At 36.2% G+C, this 18,584-nt stretch overlaps 2 protein-coding genes across 2 annotated transcripts; one reads left to right on the top strand and one right to left on the bottom strand.

The window, feature by feature from the left end:
• Positions 1-946: 946 nt before the first annotated feature.
• LOC109031822 (U3 small nucleolar RNA-associated protein 15 homolog) lies at positions 947-11,487 on the bottom strand. The gene is made up of 9 exons (XM_019043596.2): positions 11,241-11,487; positions 9,298-9,390; positions 8,751-8,935; positions 7,789-7,912; positions 6,297-6,477; positions 5,697-5,917; positions 4,134-4,435; positions 1,722-1,855; positions 947-1,257 (listed from the first exon to the last, which is right to left on the bottom strand). The coding sequence occupies exons 1-9, from the start codon at positions 11,328-11,330 to the stop codon at positions 1,022-1,024; spliced, it is 1,566 nt and encodes a 521-aa protein (XP_018899141.1). The 5' UTR covers positions 11,331-11,487; the 3' UTR covers positions 947-1,021.
• A 94-nt stretch (positions 11,488-11,581) lies between these two features.
• tsu (40S ribosomal protein S12 homolog tsunagi) lies at positions 11,582-16,086 on the top strand. Its single transcript, XM_019043597.2, has 4 exons — positions 11,582-11,783; positions 12,891-13,031; positions 14,044-14,180; positions 15,464-16,086. The coding sequence occupies exons 1-4, from the start codon at positions 11,729-11,731 to the stop codon at positions 15,590-15,592; spliced, it is 462 nt and encodes a 153-aa protein (XP_018899142.1). The 5' UTR covers positions 11,582-11,728; the 3' UTR covers positions 15,593-16,086.
• The last annotated feature ends 2,498 nt before the right edge of the window (positions 16,087-18,584 follow it).

Raw genomic sequence — 18,584 nt, 5'->3', positions numbered from 1 at the left:
AACACGTATTTCAACCTAGAAAAGGAAACTATGTAAATCATCAAATAATTATCTCCTTCTCTTTAGAGATCATCACATGATAAAATTATGTAAAAGTGAAAATTAACTCGGAGAAGTAAAGAAAAGCAGCTCTAAAATCTTGTTATACTGTTACGTTAATTCTTTGTGTTTCTGTATCATAAATGTAATGTACTTTGAATTTTATTGAGTGTTGTTAATGAATTGTTGTTAAAAAATTTATGATTACGAGCAAATAATAAATGAATAAATTTTATCCGATACTGATTGCATATATTTGGTGGTTTCATAGCTGTGATTTGAAAAGTACCCTCGATTTATTAACGACAGTTACTGATCTTAGATCATATAATTAATACTTTTCACACAAACAATTTGATAACAGACTCCACTGAATGAAAGTTGGGATTTTCTTGTAAAGAAAGTATTGCAACCGATACTGGTATCAATTGGTGTTGGATGCAATATATTCCCGTTCAGGATACATGCCCTCATTCAATTGAATTTTTACACAAACCTCGGTATGTAAGCTCCCTAAGCTTTTACTTATTCAAAAACAGATAATCTACGGATGACTTTTATGTAGCCTCTCTTTAAAAAGATTGCCAGCATTGCAAAAAAGAAGGGGGAAAAAATGATGACATAAATCTTTACCATCTCATTTTCTTCCATTTACGAACAAAGCTTCTTTTCCTGATCAGCATTCGGAACTTTTAAATTGGAAAACTCCAAGTTGAATGACTTTGAGTCAATAGAGATTCTAAATATTACCAGACAAGGGACGGTTTTTACGTGAATATCAGTTGTTCTTTTTCCTTCTACTAAAAACTGTAATTCTAGATCACATGAATTACGAAAATTGAGTAATCATGAGAACTGATTACACAAAAATAAAAAAAAAAAGTGCATGTGAATTGATTACGGCGAGTGAACGATAACATTATTTATTGTTGTATTGAAATCATGAAACAATGAAGAACGAAAATTGAAAATACCTAAAAAGTCATGAGACATTAACTACAAAGTTCTGTGAGGCTCCATTGGAAGGTTTGTAACTCTGCATCACGACTTCACTTTGTTCATCATCGTAATCATTGCTTGTTAAGATCATCTGCAAGGCTCCTTGAAGAGCGAGCAATTCCTGGGTCATAGTTTCTTCTCGGACCAACTCTTTCCTTAGTGTATCAAACAGTGCTACTGTCTCCTCTGAGCATGAGTCCCAGTTATTTTCTACTACATCTGTAACACACACAAAAAAAAAAAGTTGGAACATTAAAGGTGGATAAACGGATAGTTACAAATGTTTTTGAGCGTGCGGCAAGATGTACCTTCAAAATTCCAATGTTCACGCTCTCATGAAACGCTTTATGCTCTGAATAAAATTTTTACTTTTTAAAGCACCCTCATATGAAGAGAGTTTGGCTTTGCATGACTCATGACCGTTCTTAATGACAAAATTATCCTGTGAAAAACAAGAAGAAGGGAGAAAATGTCAAGGGGCATGAAGTTCACGGATCAAATATCAACAACAGTGCTTAGCACTTGGTAGAATTTCATTATATTTCTGCTGACCACCAGACAAAAATTTAAGGCTTTGCATGACGATAAAAACAATTTCTATTCTTTCCAGTTAATTGTTACTCAATTCATCGAAGCTTCTAAAAACTTTTTTTTTACAGTCATTAGAGCTAAAATTTTCTTACCGATAACAATATCTGCAACTTTAATGAGGGTGAATGCAAAACGATAATCACTGATATACTTGATAAGGAACTTCAGCATCTGATTTAGCAGTTTTTCCTCACAGCCCGTCAGAGCTAGTTTGAATCCTTTACGCCTGAAATCAGAACATACATATTATTGAGACATAAAATTGACATTATTTTAAGTCCAGCTATCTGAAAATCTTTTGGAAAACATTCGGTAAATCTGAAGAAAACTCAAGGTTATGGATACCTCTCAAACTCCTCTAAGTTTCATAAATTCTTCCTTACTTCATCTGATTAGCCTGGCAAACAAATTTTCTAGTCTGAAGGAGATTGATAGCGGAACTACCAAACCGCAGATCTCAATTGCAGTGTTTGAAAATATTAAATATTTTCAACAGAATACACCGACATTTTTGGAGTATACTAATTAAAGAACAAAAAAAGTCAAACAAAATTTCATGCAAAAACGAATGATCATGCTTCTTTTTGGAAAAGTAAATGTAAATGGAGATTGGCAATATTGCGGACCAAGATATGTGGTTTGGTGTTTTCTAAAGTTGCTGCTAATATTTTTACTAGGCATGATCCATTAGAAACCAAACTTTGGCTATTGTAGGCCAACGGATGATCGGATCGACGTTTTCTAGGGTTTATCTGATTGCTGATAAACTGACAAACACGTTGGTTTTTATGGATTTCAATTATCTTAACTAGTTCGAATTTTACAGCCGTTTGATTCAGGTGTGTTCAAGTGCGTGTTGCGATTTTGAGAAATGCGTGAGCTTTTAGAACAACGGTGTAACATTAAATTTTGTTCAAAGTTGGGTAAAACGTTTTCCGAAACTTTTGCACTGTTAACGAGAGTTTATGGTGATAAATGTTTAAGTCGGACTCAGTGTTACGAATGGTTTAAGAGATTTAAAAACGGTCAGGAATCGGTGGAAGATGAGGTTCATAGAGTCAAGCCCAGGACGTCAACTGACAAGATTCCCGTGAATCAAGTTCGCGAAAAAGTGCAAACTGACGGCCATTTAACCATTCGTGAGCTTTCAGAGGAACTGAAATTTCTTTTGGGTCCGTTCAGAGAATTTTAACCCAAAATTTGAACATGCGTAGAGTTTCTGCAAAGTGGATTCCCAAGTTGTTAACCCAAGCGCGTGCTTTTTTGGGCCTCGGGGCACCTTTTTCCAGCCACTGAGATGACTGGGCCTTGGCTTCAGCATCATAACCATAGACCCAAGTTTCATCACCGGTGACACTTTTACTTAAAAGATCTGCATCAGCATTTGAGCGGTCCAGCAGCTGTTGGCAGATGAAAACGTGCTTTTCTTTTTGCGCTTGGGTTAACAACTTGGGAATCCACTTTGCAGAAACTCTACGCATGTTCAAATTTTGGGTTAAAATTCTCTGAACGGACCCAAAAGAAATATTCAGTTCCTCTGAAAGCTCACGAATGGTTAAACGGCCGTCGGTTTGCACTTTTTTGCGAACTTGATTCACGGGAATCTTGTCAGTTGACGTCCTGGGCTTGACTCTATGAACCTCATCTTCCACCGATTCCTGACCGTTTTTAAATCTCTTAAACCATTCGTAACACTGAGTCCGACTTAAACATTTATCACCATAAACTCTCGTTAACAGTGCAAAAGTTTCGGAAAACGTTTTACCCAACTTTGAACAAAATTTAATGTTACACCGTTGTTCTAAAAGCTCACGCATTTCTCAAAATCGCAACACGCACTTGAACACACCTGAATCAAACGGCTGTAAAATTCGAATTAGTTAAGATAATTGAAATCCATAAAAACCAACGTGTTTGTCAGTTTATCAGCAATCAGACAAACCCAAGAAAACGTCGATCCGATCATCCGTTGGCCCACAATGGCCAAAGTTCGGTTTCTAATGGATCATACCTCGTATCTCCAGATAGCAAACTTTCCTTTGACTGAACAAGAACAGTTTAACAGGGTAAGTATCCAAGATGAATTTCCTATAGTATTTGTAGTGAATCTAGTTTTTAATTGGTCAGTTCGCATAATAGTGAGCTCAATCGAAAAATAACTGTCAAAATTGTTAGGCCAACAATGACTGTAAGTTAGACTTGACTACATCATCTCTTTTATGAAGAGATGAAAAACTAAATCATGTGATAATATGGAATTAAAGCTCCTTTGATGACAGAGATTTTTAGATTCATGCCGTAAGCAAACTTTTCTGATTTACCCCCTCAGTAGACCCCTAATTCACAGAAACTTCAGTTAACCATTACAGAAGACCAGTATGGCAACGAGGTAAAATTTTCTTTTCGTAAATTAGATCAAGAGTGAAGCTCGGGATATGATGAAAGACTACTATAATTTAGGTTTGGTGTAAATACCGTGGAGTTTATTGAGTCTGAGTATGTACCTCATAAGTTCCTTCAGAACAGCTGTAACTTTTTGAGGAGACTTGTAATGCCAAAATGAGTCTAACACGATTTTCAATGCTTTGCAATACTGGAATTTCCTTAGAGCTACGTCATATTTAGCCATGGTAGCTTTCTGACTTGCATCCTCAACAACTTCATCGACAGTACTGTGAACTTTGTCGCTGAAATATCGATGAGAGACTTTCCTCTTTTTAGGCTTTTCAGGAGTTACTTCCTCTTCAAACCGTCTAATTGAGATCAAACCATCCACCATTCCTGCTACAACCGTATCATCATCCGCCTAAAAAAATTTAGAATCATAATTGTAATTGAAATACTTACATTAAATTCATATTATGGGCTTCCTCTTATTTCAATCAAACTTTTGAACACTAAAAAAGGGACGTATAGACTACCAAGCTCCGCGAAGCCCACTGGTATTAAATCAGCGGGTTAATGGTTGAAATTGATCTACAAAGCCATGGATTAAGAAGACATAGAGAGTATGGAGCCATCCTGATGGTTGAAATGGTTGGAACCTGTATACTAAGGGAGAAATTATGAACTAATTATAGAGTCTCTTGTGGGCTGCCGTTAGTTAGTCTGTTAACTACCTCCTTTATCAATTGCAACTATTCGCTGCCACCGATAGGATCCCTCCATATCCCTCTTGTCTTTTTTGTGTATAACTTTGTCTATCAATATCAACAATTAGCCTGCAGGCCTTTTCAAAATTAAAGAAAAGTCAAAACCACAGGAAATATTGTTTCCACTCGAAAATTTGGAGACACGTAGGCAAAAAATGCAAACTATGGGGGCCTTCTTCTGTGAATGAGCAATAAAAAATAAGTGATACACATTTTTTAGTACATTCAAACCTTGCAAGGAAATGAAAATGTTATTTGAATTTCTGTACAGCCTAAGAGAAAGAAAGAAAGAATTTAAGACACAATTCTCAAAGGAATTTTCCAACCCCTGCATTGAAGATTTACAAATTTTGGATTGTCACTTTCAGCCTAAGTATGAAGTCATAAGTTGTTGGAGTGTTTGAGGTAAGAATTTTCACACGTATAGATGTTCTTGCATACACTCAGCACTTGCTGAGTTTCATCCGATCCACCGAAGAAAAGGAACACAAATTATGAAGGACATGACGCGCATATTTGTTTGATTGCCATCAGCGCCATCAAAGTGATGATCAGGATGTTGGACTAATGACCGTGCCTCTTTAGAAATTTCAAAAATTGACTCAAAAAAAGTTACCACTCAAGTTTCCATGTGATGTTCCATTACAGCATTTTAATCCGCATGAGCCAATTAAAACCGTTGGATTAGCCATCACTTTACCATCAGACCTAGGAGAGTGATGGAACTGATGATCATACCCCGAACATAAAAATGGAGACCAACTGTGTCCGCAGCACACACATTTCACCTCTTTCTGAGGGCATCAGTCATACAAAATACAAAACATCTCACTCCAATGACACACTATTGCCCTGGATGATGCTGACGGTGACAAACAAAATACTGCTCATGATAAATAAAAAGGCAACACTTACACTGATTCCTAAACTCAAAATCCCGTTGGAATAATCTAAAGTATGGACCGAACGATAGCTTGATACATCATAAATTTTGACATGCTGGTCTAGAGATGCAGACATCAGGCGGTTCCCATTAGAGGCTAATCTTAAACTGGTAATAGTTTTGTGGTGCTGAGAGATTTTCGTTAGTAATTTACCTCCATAGAAGGCATCCCATACTCTAATTTCAGTGCCACCTAAACAGAAATAAATGATTGAAATTACATGTTGAAAAAGCAACAATGTTACTAGGTATAAGTAAAAATAATCATGACATTCAATACATGGAATAATTACACACTGGTTATTTTGAATATAACTTGTCTGAAGTGTTACCTGTAAAAAAAGGATGTCAACTGAATTTTTGGTCTTTAAGCCCTTGTTTGAACTGATAAAGTTACAATAGCGCATGTAAAATTTACATTTGAAACTTTAAACAATTACTAAAGTATCTCTTAATTTTTTCATACACTAGGCCCTCCAACTTAACGCACTGAAAAGTTTTATGTATATATTCAGTATGGATTTTATAAATTCATATGCTTGACTGTTGGGTGGATGTGACTTATGGCTTACCTGCTGACAAAAAGATGCCACCTGACGGCATCACAAGAATACTCTCAACCGGTGCACCATGTTCAACTTTAAACACAGTTTGATTATTTCGACAATCATACATACAAACAGCGCCATCGTATCCACCAGATATTAGAATCTCTGGTGATACAGGAGAAGCAGCCCCAGCTCGAATGAAATCCTAGAAACACACAATAGAACATGATTTCAAATTATAGACACATGACACAAAGTTTAAGTCTATATATTTAGAGGTAGGATACTGATAAATACATTTTGAAACTTAGAGAACTAGGTACTTTTTCGTAAAATTGTAAATTTTTGAAACGTACGGACAAAAGCAGTCCAGACAGTAATAATTAAAATCATTGAGTTATGGTATTTTCAGGAACATTAGAGGAAAAAGTAAAATTCCATGTATCAACTTGGTCGTTTCTTTTAAAGGATGACTCATATCATAGTCAGGGGCGAGTAGTAAAATCTCATTCCTCATTTGCACATTACTGGATGTCCTTTGAGCCCATGAGTAAGAAAAAAACAGGTGGGGTAAGCTGCAGGCTTGCCTTATTTGTTCTCATCGCACATGTGGATTCTAAGGACAGCCAGGTGATGTGCAAGTGCGAAAAAAGATTTCACTGCATGCCTTTGCTGACGCATTATCTTCAATGAGTAAACCAAGTCATTGCAATAATTTCTTCTTGGATGTTTAATTTCTATTTCAACTAGTTCTCTGGTTTAAAAACTGTGTAGGTGCTTTTATAAAATTTGATGTAAACCCTTGAAAATTGGGAAAATCTTGGCTGCGATGTAAGAGGTACAAATGTTAACTTTAAAGAACTACCTACTCACTTAATTCACAAACAAAAACGAACACAATAGGAAGTATAAGAATAAATAAAATTGAGATGGTTTGAGGAGCAATAAACAAGGCCAACAATGAAATTCTCAGAAAATGATTTAGGACCCGTAGAAAAACCATGAATATGTATCTTCTTCTCTTCTTCTTCCACTAACGGCTAGGGCATAGCTCTGCTTGTCAGGCCATCCAGTATCGAGCACAATAAACTATATAAATATTAAAAATCTGAAAATCACTAAAAATAATAGACTCGTAAAATCTATGAAGACAGAGTAAAATCTTCAATTATCCTCAGGAGAAGAGAGTCAGCTTTGTGCCCATCTCTTGGGTGGTCTTCCAGGAAATCTTTTCCCTGTGGGTTGTCTGGTCATATAAATTTTCGCTGGTGAACATACCAGACTTTATGATGATGACCATTTGAAAGTAAATGAATATAGGATGGGTAAGAATTAATTATTTTTGAGCATAGCTAAGTTACGTCAAGGCCTCAATCAATGAAGCTTTATTGAGTTCAAGTTGAGAAAAAAAAAAAAAAAAAAAAAAAAAAAAAAAAAAAACTTGACATGTTGGTAGACTTATTATTTCGCGGTTTGATCAAGTAAGTGGGGGAGAAAAATAGAGGAATAAACTTACATTGTGTTCTGTAAAACAATTCAGTTGAGCTTCAGTAGGTATATCCCATCGGCACACAGTTTTATCATCAGAAAAACTGGCAATGTGAGTGTTGTCTGAGGTGAAGTAAGTCCGATGAACTGCACTGCAATACAAATACATGATAGGAAAAAATCAAACGAAAAAATTTTCAATGATAAAAACTAGTCGTGTCACATGTACATACACTACTGCCCCTGTGCCCTGTGCTACCTGGCCACCACAGTCCCCTCTCTTATGGTTTTTCTGGAAGTCGCCTCATTGTAAGTCCAAATAAGTCAGTCATGGTCAAATTCATTTGGAGAAATTTTGCCATTTCTAAAAACATAACGTGGGCAACTAGAATATAAGAGATTCCAGAGGTTGGATCCTCTATTAAAGTAGTAACTTTCTACGGATTAATTCAATACATAAACATGAAAGTTTAAATGTAAGGCTCGGTGGCTATGAAAGTTCTGGTAAGGATTACGTATTAAATAGATATATTTGTTCAACGTTGGTTTATGATGAATACTGGTTTATGATGAAAATAAGATCATCACATTCTCTACCATGTATTGAAGAAGCTTTGAAGTTTAAGCCTCCCCAAAATAGAAAAAGACGTCTTTCAAATTTGGTTTGGAGGTTTGGTATCAAGACATAACTACTGTAACTAAAATTGAGGACCTGGGTGCAAGAGAGGCGCTTCTCGCTTACCGTGTTTTAGAATCTTTACCACTAATTTATCTTAGAGAGGAGTCAAATTATTTTTTTCAGAATAGAACCTTGTGGAGTCATGAAGAATATTCAGTTTAAATTTAATGAAATATATGCATTCACTTCCCTTAAAATTAAATATTAGGAGATATTCTAATCTGAAATAACGCAATCGAGAAATGCCTTTCTACCTCCTGGCACTTCAATTACAGATCCAGAGTTTGAAATGACAATTGGTGGTAACTTACGCTTTATGTCCTCTAAAAACTCTTAGTAGGGATTTGGAACTAACATCCAGCATGCTCACAAGTCCATCCTCACTGCCAGCACAGATCAGCCTGCCATCAGAACGAAATGTTGCACCGAACGGAGCTTTTTGAAATTTATTTAAATTTTTTATTACACCCTTTGTTACAGGATTGTAAATTTGTACCTAAATGCGCAGACAAAATGAATCAAATGCAAAATATTATTCAGTATATGAAGCAGGAAATAGGGTACTATAAAAGTAAAATCATGTACATTTTAGGCCCTGAGTGTGCATGTGCAGAGATTTTTGAAGTAAGAGGTTGATTCAAAAGAAACCTTGGCTCTGAGGGTAGAAACACAGTTTCGTAAGTGGTAATGATCACTTAGATTTTTTATATAGGATTAAATATTACTGTTCTATATTGTTTACTTTATCTATCACCATGCTAAGAACACTCATACAGCACTGCATGGACTCATGAGTTCTCCAATGCTTTTTCTTACATATTGTGATAACATTGGTATTGTCAGAACTGATGAACTTACCCTCATAGAACATGTTACAGCAAAAAAATGTGGCTCAACAGGAGAAAAATCAATGTAGTCCACAGGTCCAAAGTCCTTCACTAAAACAGGAACCTGAAAATAGATTAAAATGTTACTTTATTAATGTTTGAATGAAAACAAACCTGATAGAGCGCAATTACTTCTGAAATGATCAATATCTGTGTCCCAGGCAAACAGTCAAATCAGGCATTTTATCAAATGCCTAGGCAAATAGTCAATTATTCTTACTTAGATTGAAATTCTGATTCTTCTGCTGACTTGAGACAAAATAATTCATAGCTCATGTAAGAAAGAAATCTCTGTAAAAATGTGTGGCATAGAGTAATATTTTAAACGGTTCTTAGCTCCTGAACGAATAGTTATGTTGAAATTTACAGCATGTTGCATGATACACACATTTTTTAAAATTTTAATAATTAAATTCATTATGAGCGTTTTCAGAGGAAGAAACAGAGAGATTCCGAAGATTTGATGAGTCAATGTTTCTAAAGTATTGAAAACTCGTGAGCTCTTCATCATTAATTCAAACCAAGTCATTAACTGTCAAAATTTAACTATCTGCCCTGGCATTTGATAAAATGCCTGATTTGACTAAGTACCTGTGACATCTACATTTCAATGAAATTATTTCCAAGCAATGCAAGCTGAGCTTTTCAGTCTCCTTGCAGCTTCCTCATTTTTAACATGATTACGGTTTTGCAGTTGGGAAATTTTTGCGCCCCAAGACGCCACATTATAAAATTCATTATAAAGGAGCTATAGAACTCATGAAACGCAAAAAAGAGACCAAGATTGGGTGGAATCCGAAAGAGAATCATACGAATGCTCACCTAGATACAGATGGTATGGGAAAATCAAAGAAAGTTTGGTGAAATTTTAGCTGTACAAGTACCAGATTTTCTTCCAGATTGGAATAATCATTTCTCAACAAGAACGCAGCAATAAGTTCTTGGTCTAGAAAGAGCAAGTTACTAATTACAGTTAGTAAGTACAGGATTTTCACAGATAATGTAGTGGGAACAAAAGGGGGGCAAAACCGCACCACCCTTTTAGGTAGTTTCTTTATTTTATAACTACACTTAAGCTGCTCTGACAGGGGGCTGACCGGGTCGTTTCGAGTTTTTACACCTCATGCTGACTAACCCTGCTTGAGCAGCTACCGCAAGCTTTTGTGCCAACGCCCAATGCTTCCATGCCCTACTCCGACTTCCAAATTGCCGGAGGTCGGAGTCACTCTCGCCGCAAGCTCCGCGTGTGGACATAGACAAACGCGCCTCGAAAACTTGCATCTAACATGCCTGACCCTGCCACTGACATGGGAATCCGTGATTCCTCACAACTTGCCATGTCTCTGAACCAGCTTCCTCTATGTGGCTCAGTAAAGACTTTGCCAGTCTTAAACCGATTCCACTACAATATGATGATTTGCTGAAAAATATGTAGCGTTCCGGGCACTCATCTGGCCCATAAATATTCTTTAAGCTGTGTTATACCAGAGGGGGGATGCTGTGATGTCTTAAGTACCCAAGACACTAGCAGGCGAATGTTAATGTTTACTATTGCTCAATTGATTGCCACTGTAATGGCACTGGGAGAGAGTGTACCAGTCAAGGGAATATCGACGGTATAAGTCAGCAATCACATATCTCATTTACGGTGTCTGAAAATCTCCGCCTCTATGTTAATTCTTTAAAGGAGAACAAATTGACATCATTCCTTGAAGTTTTTGCTGAATTTTTTTCACACAGAGAAGAAAAATCCCTGCAGTTTTAAAAAATTGGCGTAGAGTAGTTTTCCGTTTGAAAAATAAAGTATGACAAGAAGTCTGCAATATCGCAAACAGAGTCATGTGATTGCCGACTTACACCGTTGATGTGAAAGAAGAATTTGCTGATGTATGTAGTTAAAGATCAAATACTTACTCCAAGTTTTTTCCAATAAATAGAATCCGGTGTCACTTTTTGTGAAGGTTTGGAAAAAGTTTTGGTGTTCACTTTCTTGAAATTTGACATTATGTTTAATTCCTTACACTAACACTTGACATTTATGTCATTAGAGACAGAGGGAATCTTATGAATTAACGGAAAAGGTGCATTACGATTTTTTCGAATGCTTGAAATGAAGAAGATATTGGAAACAAAAGTTGAAAAATTTGATTCGCAAATGTTTACAGTGCCATGTGCCAACTATTAAAGGTTAGGTTTCATTGATGGCTGATGGATGCTCAGCGTTTGATGTCAAAGTGAAGAAGAAGAAGAAAAAATAATCAACAAATTCACTCGTTTTTCCGTGTAGCGTCCAAAATTTCATTAAAACACTGAAAGTAATCATCATTTTTGTTCCGTGACCTCTTATTCATACGCCCTTGCAAATTTTCTGGTGGTTTAAAGTCCACGGTCAACTTTTAACGATGGCAGACGTTTTAGACATCGACAATGATGACATCGAGATGGATGAAGATGATGGTACGTTCTTTATCTCCTCCGCACTTACTTATTATCTTACATTTGAAATTCGATACTAGTTGTAAAATTGTGTGAAACCTCTTTACATCTAAGGGTATTCGCTGAAATTCACTCCGAGATCTTCATAGCTATTGACATTAGTCCTCATGTAGCTGCTTCCGCTACTCTATTTTGCTTAGTCAGTTTGCAGCTCCATTACTGCTAATTGATAGTTATCTTAGCTGTCATGCTGCTGCCAGTTATTTAAAGACAAACTTTAGGAGTCGTTAAGCCAGGTGTATATTCTGGAAGGTTGGTAGTATGGATTCCGAATATTAAGTGGGTGGACGCATCTGCTGCTCATGTCAGAGAACACTAGAACCTTCCAGCCAGCCGATGGAGGTCATAGATCATGGACTAGTTCATATCATAGACCAAATAGCAGGTTGTGGGGAATGTGTGTCTCTGAAGGTCAATCACACTAGATTTCCCTGCCATCTGAGACCTTCACAGTAAGCTCAATTAAAAGTTTGCATTTGTCCACTTTCCGCTCAAAAGGGATTGCATTGCACCTTGACCGGGGCCCAATTGCCAGCGTAGTCAATCCTTGATCGCCATTGGACAACTGCAATGTGGTTGCTTGCAAATGGAATGTAAGCATGAGCTGATTTAGCTGACAAAATCTCCAACTATTTCATGAAGGAGAAGTAATTTGAGATAAACCTTTTCGAAGATATATTTAATCATGTCATCAATTCATTCCATCCATGAGAACCCTTCTCTCCATCCTCATGAAAAGAGTTCAGGCGAAGAATGACAGGATATTTCCTTAAGAATGTGTGGGTATTCCAATTCTGGCTATGTGCGACTAGTCCATGGCTACAACAAACGAGCACCCACTTTAGATCTACATCCTTAGTTAGGAATAGCTCACCTCAATTTTGGTCTAAATTAGCCCATGCAATGGTGTTATTTTCATCGACCATCTCTCACCTAACTGTGTACAAGGTAACAGGAGTGTTCGTAACAAATGAAATGGTTCAGACATTGGGAGGTAACATTCTGACATAATCACTCTGTAACTTCAGTTCTTGCTCATCCTCTTTATTTTTCTTTAATTTTCAACAGCTAGGGTTTCGAAACTCAAGGAGAAAGCAAGAAGGCGCAAAGGTCGAGGTTTTGGAGTAGAAAAATCGGCTAGAGAACACATCCAAAAGTACGAATCAGTCGATCGCCATGATGATGATCGCGAACCAGGTCCTCAAAGATGTAAGTTCATTTTTTGTCTCCGTTTCACCGTCACATCTTTTCCACTATCAAGCAACATGTTTTTGTTTATGCAAGGATAAAACTTGCTCAGGAGTAGAATAGACCGCTATTTACAACTTTAATAAAGTATGTATGATTTAATCTGTTTTTAAACATTTACCTGCTCATTTAGTTTATTGTCATCAATGGGGCTATTGCAACCAGGAATTGTTGTAAAAATACGTGCATCCAAAGTAAACATATGTAGGGAAGAAACTCATTTCTGAGCTCAAGTAAGCCAATTTCATCTTTTAAATGGAATAATGATTACAAAACAGAGGATAGCGACAAAATTTATGTATATTATTGGACTGTTGTTTGACATTTAAAGCAAAGGCCCATGGTTTCAACCACACTGGGTCTTGGGTAATTAAACTAATATCACAACTGCTCTACATTTTGCACTCACTCAAGAAGTAATTGAAACATTGCGGCAAGTATTTTGTTCTTTTAATTTTTTACCTACAATTCATTGATATCGACACACTATCAGAAGTGAACATGAGCAGGAAACATTTCGGAACAGATCAAAATCTCACATGACAAACTGTCGGATAATGCTGGAAACAAACAGTAAGCGATTCAGTGCTGTAAAACTTGTTGGCGCAATATTCCTCTATTTGTAAGAGGCTTGATTTTTGGCAACTTGAAAGATGTTTTCCCAGCTAAACCCTATCCTAGTTACGACAGTAATTTTCCTGGTCTGCTAATGTACTAGCAATCATGGAAGCAATGGCAAGAGTGCTGTCAGTTCCCTTTGAGAAATGGCTGTGATCTTGACGACAATTCAGTGTTCATTATTTGCCTCTAAAGTATCGCAATTGACTGATTGGTTAGTATATCAGCTTTGTCATGAGTAGTAAAATACTCTTGCTTATGAAGGCTATTCAGTCATACCTAGCTATTTCTCATGCCGTCAGTTGGTTTTGTAGACATTTAACCAGTAACTGAAATTTTTCTCAAATTTTTTCAGCTGTTGAAGGTTGGATCCTTTTTGTGACCTCAGTTCACGAAGAAGCTCAGGAAGAAGATATCAATGATAAATTTTCAGAATTTGGTGAAATCAAGAACCTTCACTTGAATTTAGATCGAAGAACTGGATTTCTCAAAGTAAGTTTCAACTTGTCTTTTCAATTGTCTCTTATACTCAATCAATTATATTTCCAAGTGGTCAAAATTTTTGCCTCAATAGGCTGTAACTTGCAATTTCCCTGGAGAATAAATCCTTCAAACACAGGAGCAGAAAATGCAGAATCATGAACTCTGCCCAAACATGAAGCCTTCTTGAAAACTCTTAACCTTCCTTAGTAAGTGTTATTTAATACGCAAAAATCGCTCTCATAATGCTCTCTGGCGCTCTGTGACACCTAACTGTCACAGTCCTCCATCCTCCCAAAGCTCTTCAGGAAGGTGATCTTCCCTCATTTCATGGAAGACTTCTTGTTGCCATCCTTTCTATCGATGTCCCTTTGTCTCTTCCTACAAAGAGCTCCATTATATTATTAAGGAAGTGTTATTATTTATACTCGATCATCAGGTATTTTCTTGTATTTTCTCCTGTCGTTTTCAATTATCAGTGTTTAAAAATCTAGAAACTCTTGAGTGATGATCTCATAATAAGTTGAAAGATGTTTTCTCCTTCAATCTTCCACCACATCCTACCTACCCAGATGATTGGAAAAAAAAAATATCTGTAAAACTGGGAAATACAAAAGTTGTTGACTTTGCAGTACGTGTCAGAAAGATAATAAAAATCTAACATGAACTCAGGATCGTCAATGTTTTACAAATATCACACAGGAAAATTAGCAATAATTATTCTTATGCTGTAGATGAAAAGATGATAAGGAGTATTTTTCAGCTTATTTTTGCAGTTTATTCTTGTGTAACATCTTTAAATACATTAAGTTAGTTAACTGAAAAGTGCTTTTGATTTTTTGTGAAGTATTTACAAAGAAGTTGAAAAATGATGCATACCTACTTTTTAAATCATGCCTAGATTTGACTTTTTGCCACCCTGTGGCAACTAGAATTTTGCGATCCCTGTAATGGCTCTGGCGAAAAAACTTATGTTGATACTAATTGTAGACCAGAGGGCCTTCCTTGGGAAATTATCAATACATGATGTCCTTTAAGAGCAAGTTTGACCTATTTTGTGGCACATCTTACTTATGTAACTGATACTTTGAGAAGGTTAATAACAAATTGTGAGAGCCCCTTTTTTTTTCTTTCCTGCAAAATGTACTGCTCCTAAAATATGCTGCTCCCTGGCAACTGCCTAGGTTGTCTACCCAGTAAATCTAGGCATGTGTAGACTGACAGATTTACCTTTTTTAAATTTTTTGAAATCGAATTTTGAATTTTCCCATCATATTCTTTTTTGTCATTTACAGGGGTATGCACTAGTCGAGTATGAATCTTACAAAGAAGCTTCAGCTGCTAAACAAGCGCTAGACGGATCAGAAATTTTGGGTCAAACAATAAATGTTGATTGGTGTTTTGTCAAAGGACCCAAGCGATAAGATGGAATTAGTACTCTTAAGTTTCCTTGTGTACATAAGTTAAGTATTGATTGTATGACAGGCGACAGTTCAATTTTTTAACCTCCTCTTCTAAAACTAATTAATTGAGATCACAAACATGAATCAACCCTCTGATTCATGACAGTTTTGCCTCTTACAACATTATAGTTTATAGGTTCTTTCCTCCCTGATTCATTCCTTTTTTTCAGTGTTCGATTAGATGTTAAGCAAAATTCAGTCAAAAAGCTTGAAAGGAACTTTCAAATAGTTCAATAATTAATGAATGCCGAAGAACGTCAAGGTACATGTATTTTTCTTTTTTTTTTAGAAAGGTTAGTTTTAAGTTTTATCAGTCACAAGGGGTATTTGTGAAACCCTGTTTTTACATGTCAAAATTTCTTTCTTAAATCACTGCATAGCTTGAGCTGTAATATGAACCCATTTGAGCAATTTTCTGAGGTATGAATTGAACTGAATAAAAATACAAAGTCTCATTCAAGTTTCCTTTTTATCCAGTTCCTTAACAAATTCCAGGTAGAAAACCATGTTTCTTTACCAGTAATGCAATTTAAAAACCACCTTACCTTTTGTTTTCATATACATATCTTGTGATAAAATCAGAGCTGAATGAGCTCATGGTTTCTTTTTCAATACCAAATGAAATCAAATTAGACTCTGATAGACATCCTTTTCTTAATGTATGAAAGTGTGACTGAAGTGTAATCCACCTCTAGATCCTCTCTTTTGTTTCAAACTGGAGTCTCTAAAAGTTAGGGCTCCTGCCTCGTTCCAAAAACAGATATACTTGTTCAATCTGCTACAGAGAGTGTCCTTTGTAGCAGTTTTCAGCGCTCTCAGCGAAGTCTTTAAAAAATTAACAGAAATTGTTAAAATACTGGTCACTATTGCTCAGCACGTATGAGGAGCTTGGAGGACAAGGCGCATAAGTGCAGTTTTTGAAAAAATTGAGATACTAATAATTTCAAGTAAAACTAGTCTGGATGTAAATTCTGCAAAAAATTCCCTCCAAAATCCCAATTTTTAAGCATCAAGAAATCAATTTGAACTTTCTCTACACCTTAAGGATCCATGTAATTTAGAAATTTCCAACACGCATTTCTCGATATCGCAAAAACTGCACTTAGGCGCCTTGTCCTCGTATGATGAGATTATTAGCATCAGAGAATAAAATAATGTACTTGTTCAGTCACGTTAATTGCGAGTTCCCTTGTTAGAATGAAGGCAAACAAGGAGCCTTGTCAGATTTTGGTCATTTTCATGGAGAGCTTATTCATCATAGAGATTGATGGTATTTCAAGATGATCTTATGTAGAGGTCAAGGCCCAGGTGAATTCTAAGTACTACCTAGCCACCAAACCAGCTTTCTAACTACCTTCTATAGGTACAGCAAAATTGCAGTCTTGAAACTAGCGTGCATTTCCATGCAAGATTGCAAAAGAGAAACTTTCAGGTTTGGATTGCGAATTTTCAGAATAAGCAATGAGTGGATATCGAACTTGCTGCAAGCTTGCAAAACAATGTTAGTTCCAAGTTTATCACTCAAATTTGCAGAAAAGATGACCAGCAGGACTGGTTTGGGAGGTTGCCTTATTCTTGTATTTCCTTTCTAATATTTAGGTATTGATTGAGTGCCCTTTGTTTCGTTTCAATAATTCTCTTTTAAAGATTAATTTTTTGTTGTTTCATCTAGGCAAAAAAGTGTTTAAGTAAAAAATTCCTCAAATGCACTAATGTGAAAGGAGAACATATGGATTGCATTTTGCAAGAGAGAACCAAGAGCATTCCAATGTTGCTAAGATTGGGCAACTTTTTTTACCTCACAAAAATAAACCGATCATCTAAATAAGTCTTATCATTAATCCCAATATACTATAAATTCAAGACGGAAATTACCTTGGAAAATTTGATTTTTTGCACACAATTTCAGTAATTTTATTGCAAAGAATGTAGGTTGCACAATCCTAGCAACATTGGAATGCTCTTGGTGCCTTTCTGCAAAATAAAAGCCATATAGGTATGGCGAAATTGAGACATTTTTTACTTTTCAATGCAATTAAGTAAGGGCATTGAAAAATGAAAGACCTAAACACCAAGTAAAATTTTTCCTCCATACAGAAATTAGAACTTGCTTTTCACACATTTTTAAACCACCACGGTCCATGTACTGTAAAAGCTCGTTAAGACGATAAGTGAAGGGACCGAAAAAAATTTCGTCAAAAGCGGATTTTCGTCTTAACCGTTCTCCGCTTAAGACGAAATTTTTCGGCATAAGCGGCAACTGCGCTTAAGACGAAATTTTTTGGCATAAGCCAAAATTTGGAAGCAGTTTTAAATTTTTAAATTCTATATTCTATACCATACGAAATCCAAATTTTGAATTTTTTTTAAAACACGCTTATCGGTTTATCGTCAACTGTCGATTGCATCTCAGTCATCCAGCAAAACAGAGGATACCCACGATCTACTCTCAACCTACTCTTTTTATGTCAAGGTACGTAAAACTAAGTCTATTTTCCCTAAGAATTGGCTCTTTTTTGTCGTTTTTACCCAATTTCAGGGGGGAATAACGGAAATTTTTCTTCGTCTTAACCGGCTATGGTTACGGGTCAAAATTGCGAAATTTCGTCTTATCCGTATTTTTTTTACATTGACTCCTTCATATCGACGGTGCAAGTCGGCAATCACATAACTCGGTTTGCGACGTTAAGGACTTCCTGTCATACTTCATTTTTTAAATGGCAAAAATAGGTACTCAACGGCAATTCTTTCAAACTGTCATGATTTTTCTTCTCAATGCGAAGAAAATTCTGCAAAAACTTCAAGCAGTACTGTCAATTTGTTCTCCTTTAAGAAAATGACGTAGAGGCGGAGATTTTCAGACACCGCAAACGAGTTATGTGATTGCCTACTTTCACCGGCGATATAGCTCCTAGTTACACGGTGGTAGAACCCGAATATTTTCCAATATTGC

Source organism: Bemisia tabaci, chromosome 2 (genome assembly GCF_918797505.1).
Source record: "Bemisia tabaci chromosome 2, PGI_BMITA_v3".
In the NCBI taxonomy this organism is placed as follows: Eukaryota; Metazoa; Arthropoda; class Insecta; order Hemiptera; family Aleyrodidae; genus Bemisia; species Bemisia tabaci.
This window is presented reverse-complemented; position numbering and strand designations above follow the sequence as displayed.

What these genes read in the sequence shown, in the direction of transcription:
- LOC109031822 (XM_019043596.2), bottom strand. Translation starts at nt 11,330, where the DNA reads ATGTCAAATTTCAAGAAAGTGAACACCAAAACTTTTTCCAAACCTTCA. An exon ending in TGGCATCTTTTTGTCAGCAG is followed by an intron (nt 5,918 to 6,296) that starts GTAAGCCATAAG and finishes ATTTCTGTTTAG; the next exon opens with GTGGCACTGAAATTAGAGTA. An exon ending in GTTCTGAAGGAACTTATGAG is followed by an intron (nt 1,856 to 4,133) that starts GTACATACTCAG and finishes TTCTGATTTCAG; the next exon opens with GCGTAAAGGATTCAAACTAG.
- tsu (XM_019043597.2), top strand. Translation starts at nt 11,729, where the DNA reads ATGGCAGACGTTTTAGACATCGACAATGATGACATCGAGATGGATGAA. An exon ending in CGAACCAGGTCCTCAAAGAT is followed by an intron (nt 13,032 to 14,043) that starts GTAAGTTCATTT and finishes AAATTTTTTCAG; the next exon opens with CTGTTGAAGGTTGGATCCTT. An exon ending in GAAGAACTGGATTTCTCAAA is followed by an intron (nt 14,181 to 15,463) that starts GTAAGTTTCAAC and finishes TGTCATTTACAG; the next exon opens with GGGTATGCACTAGTCGAGTA.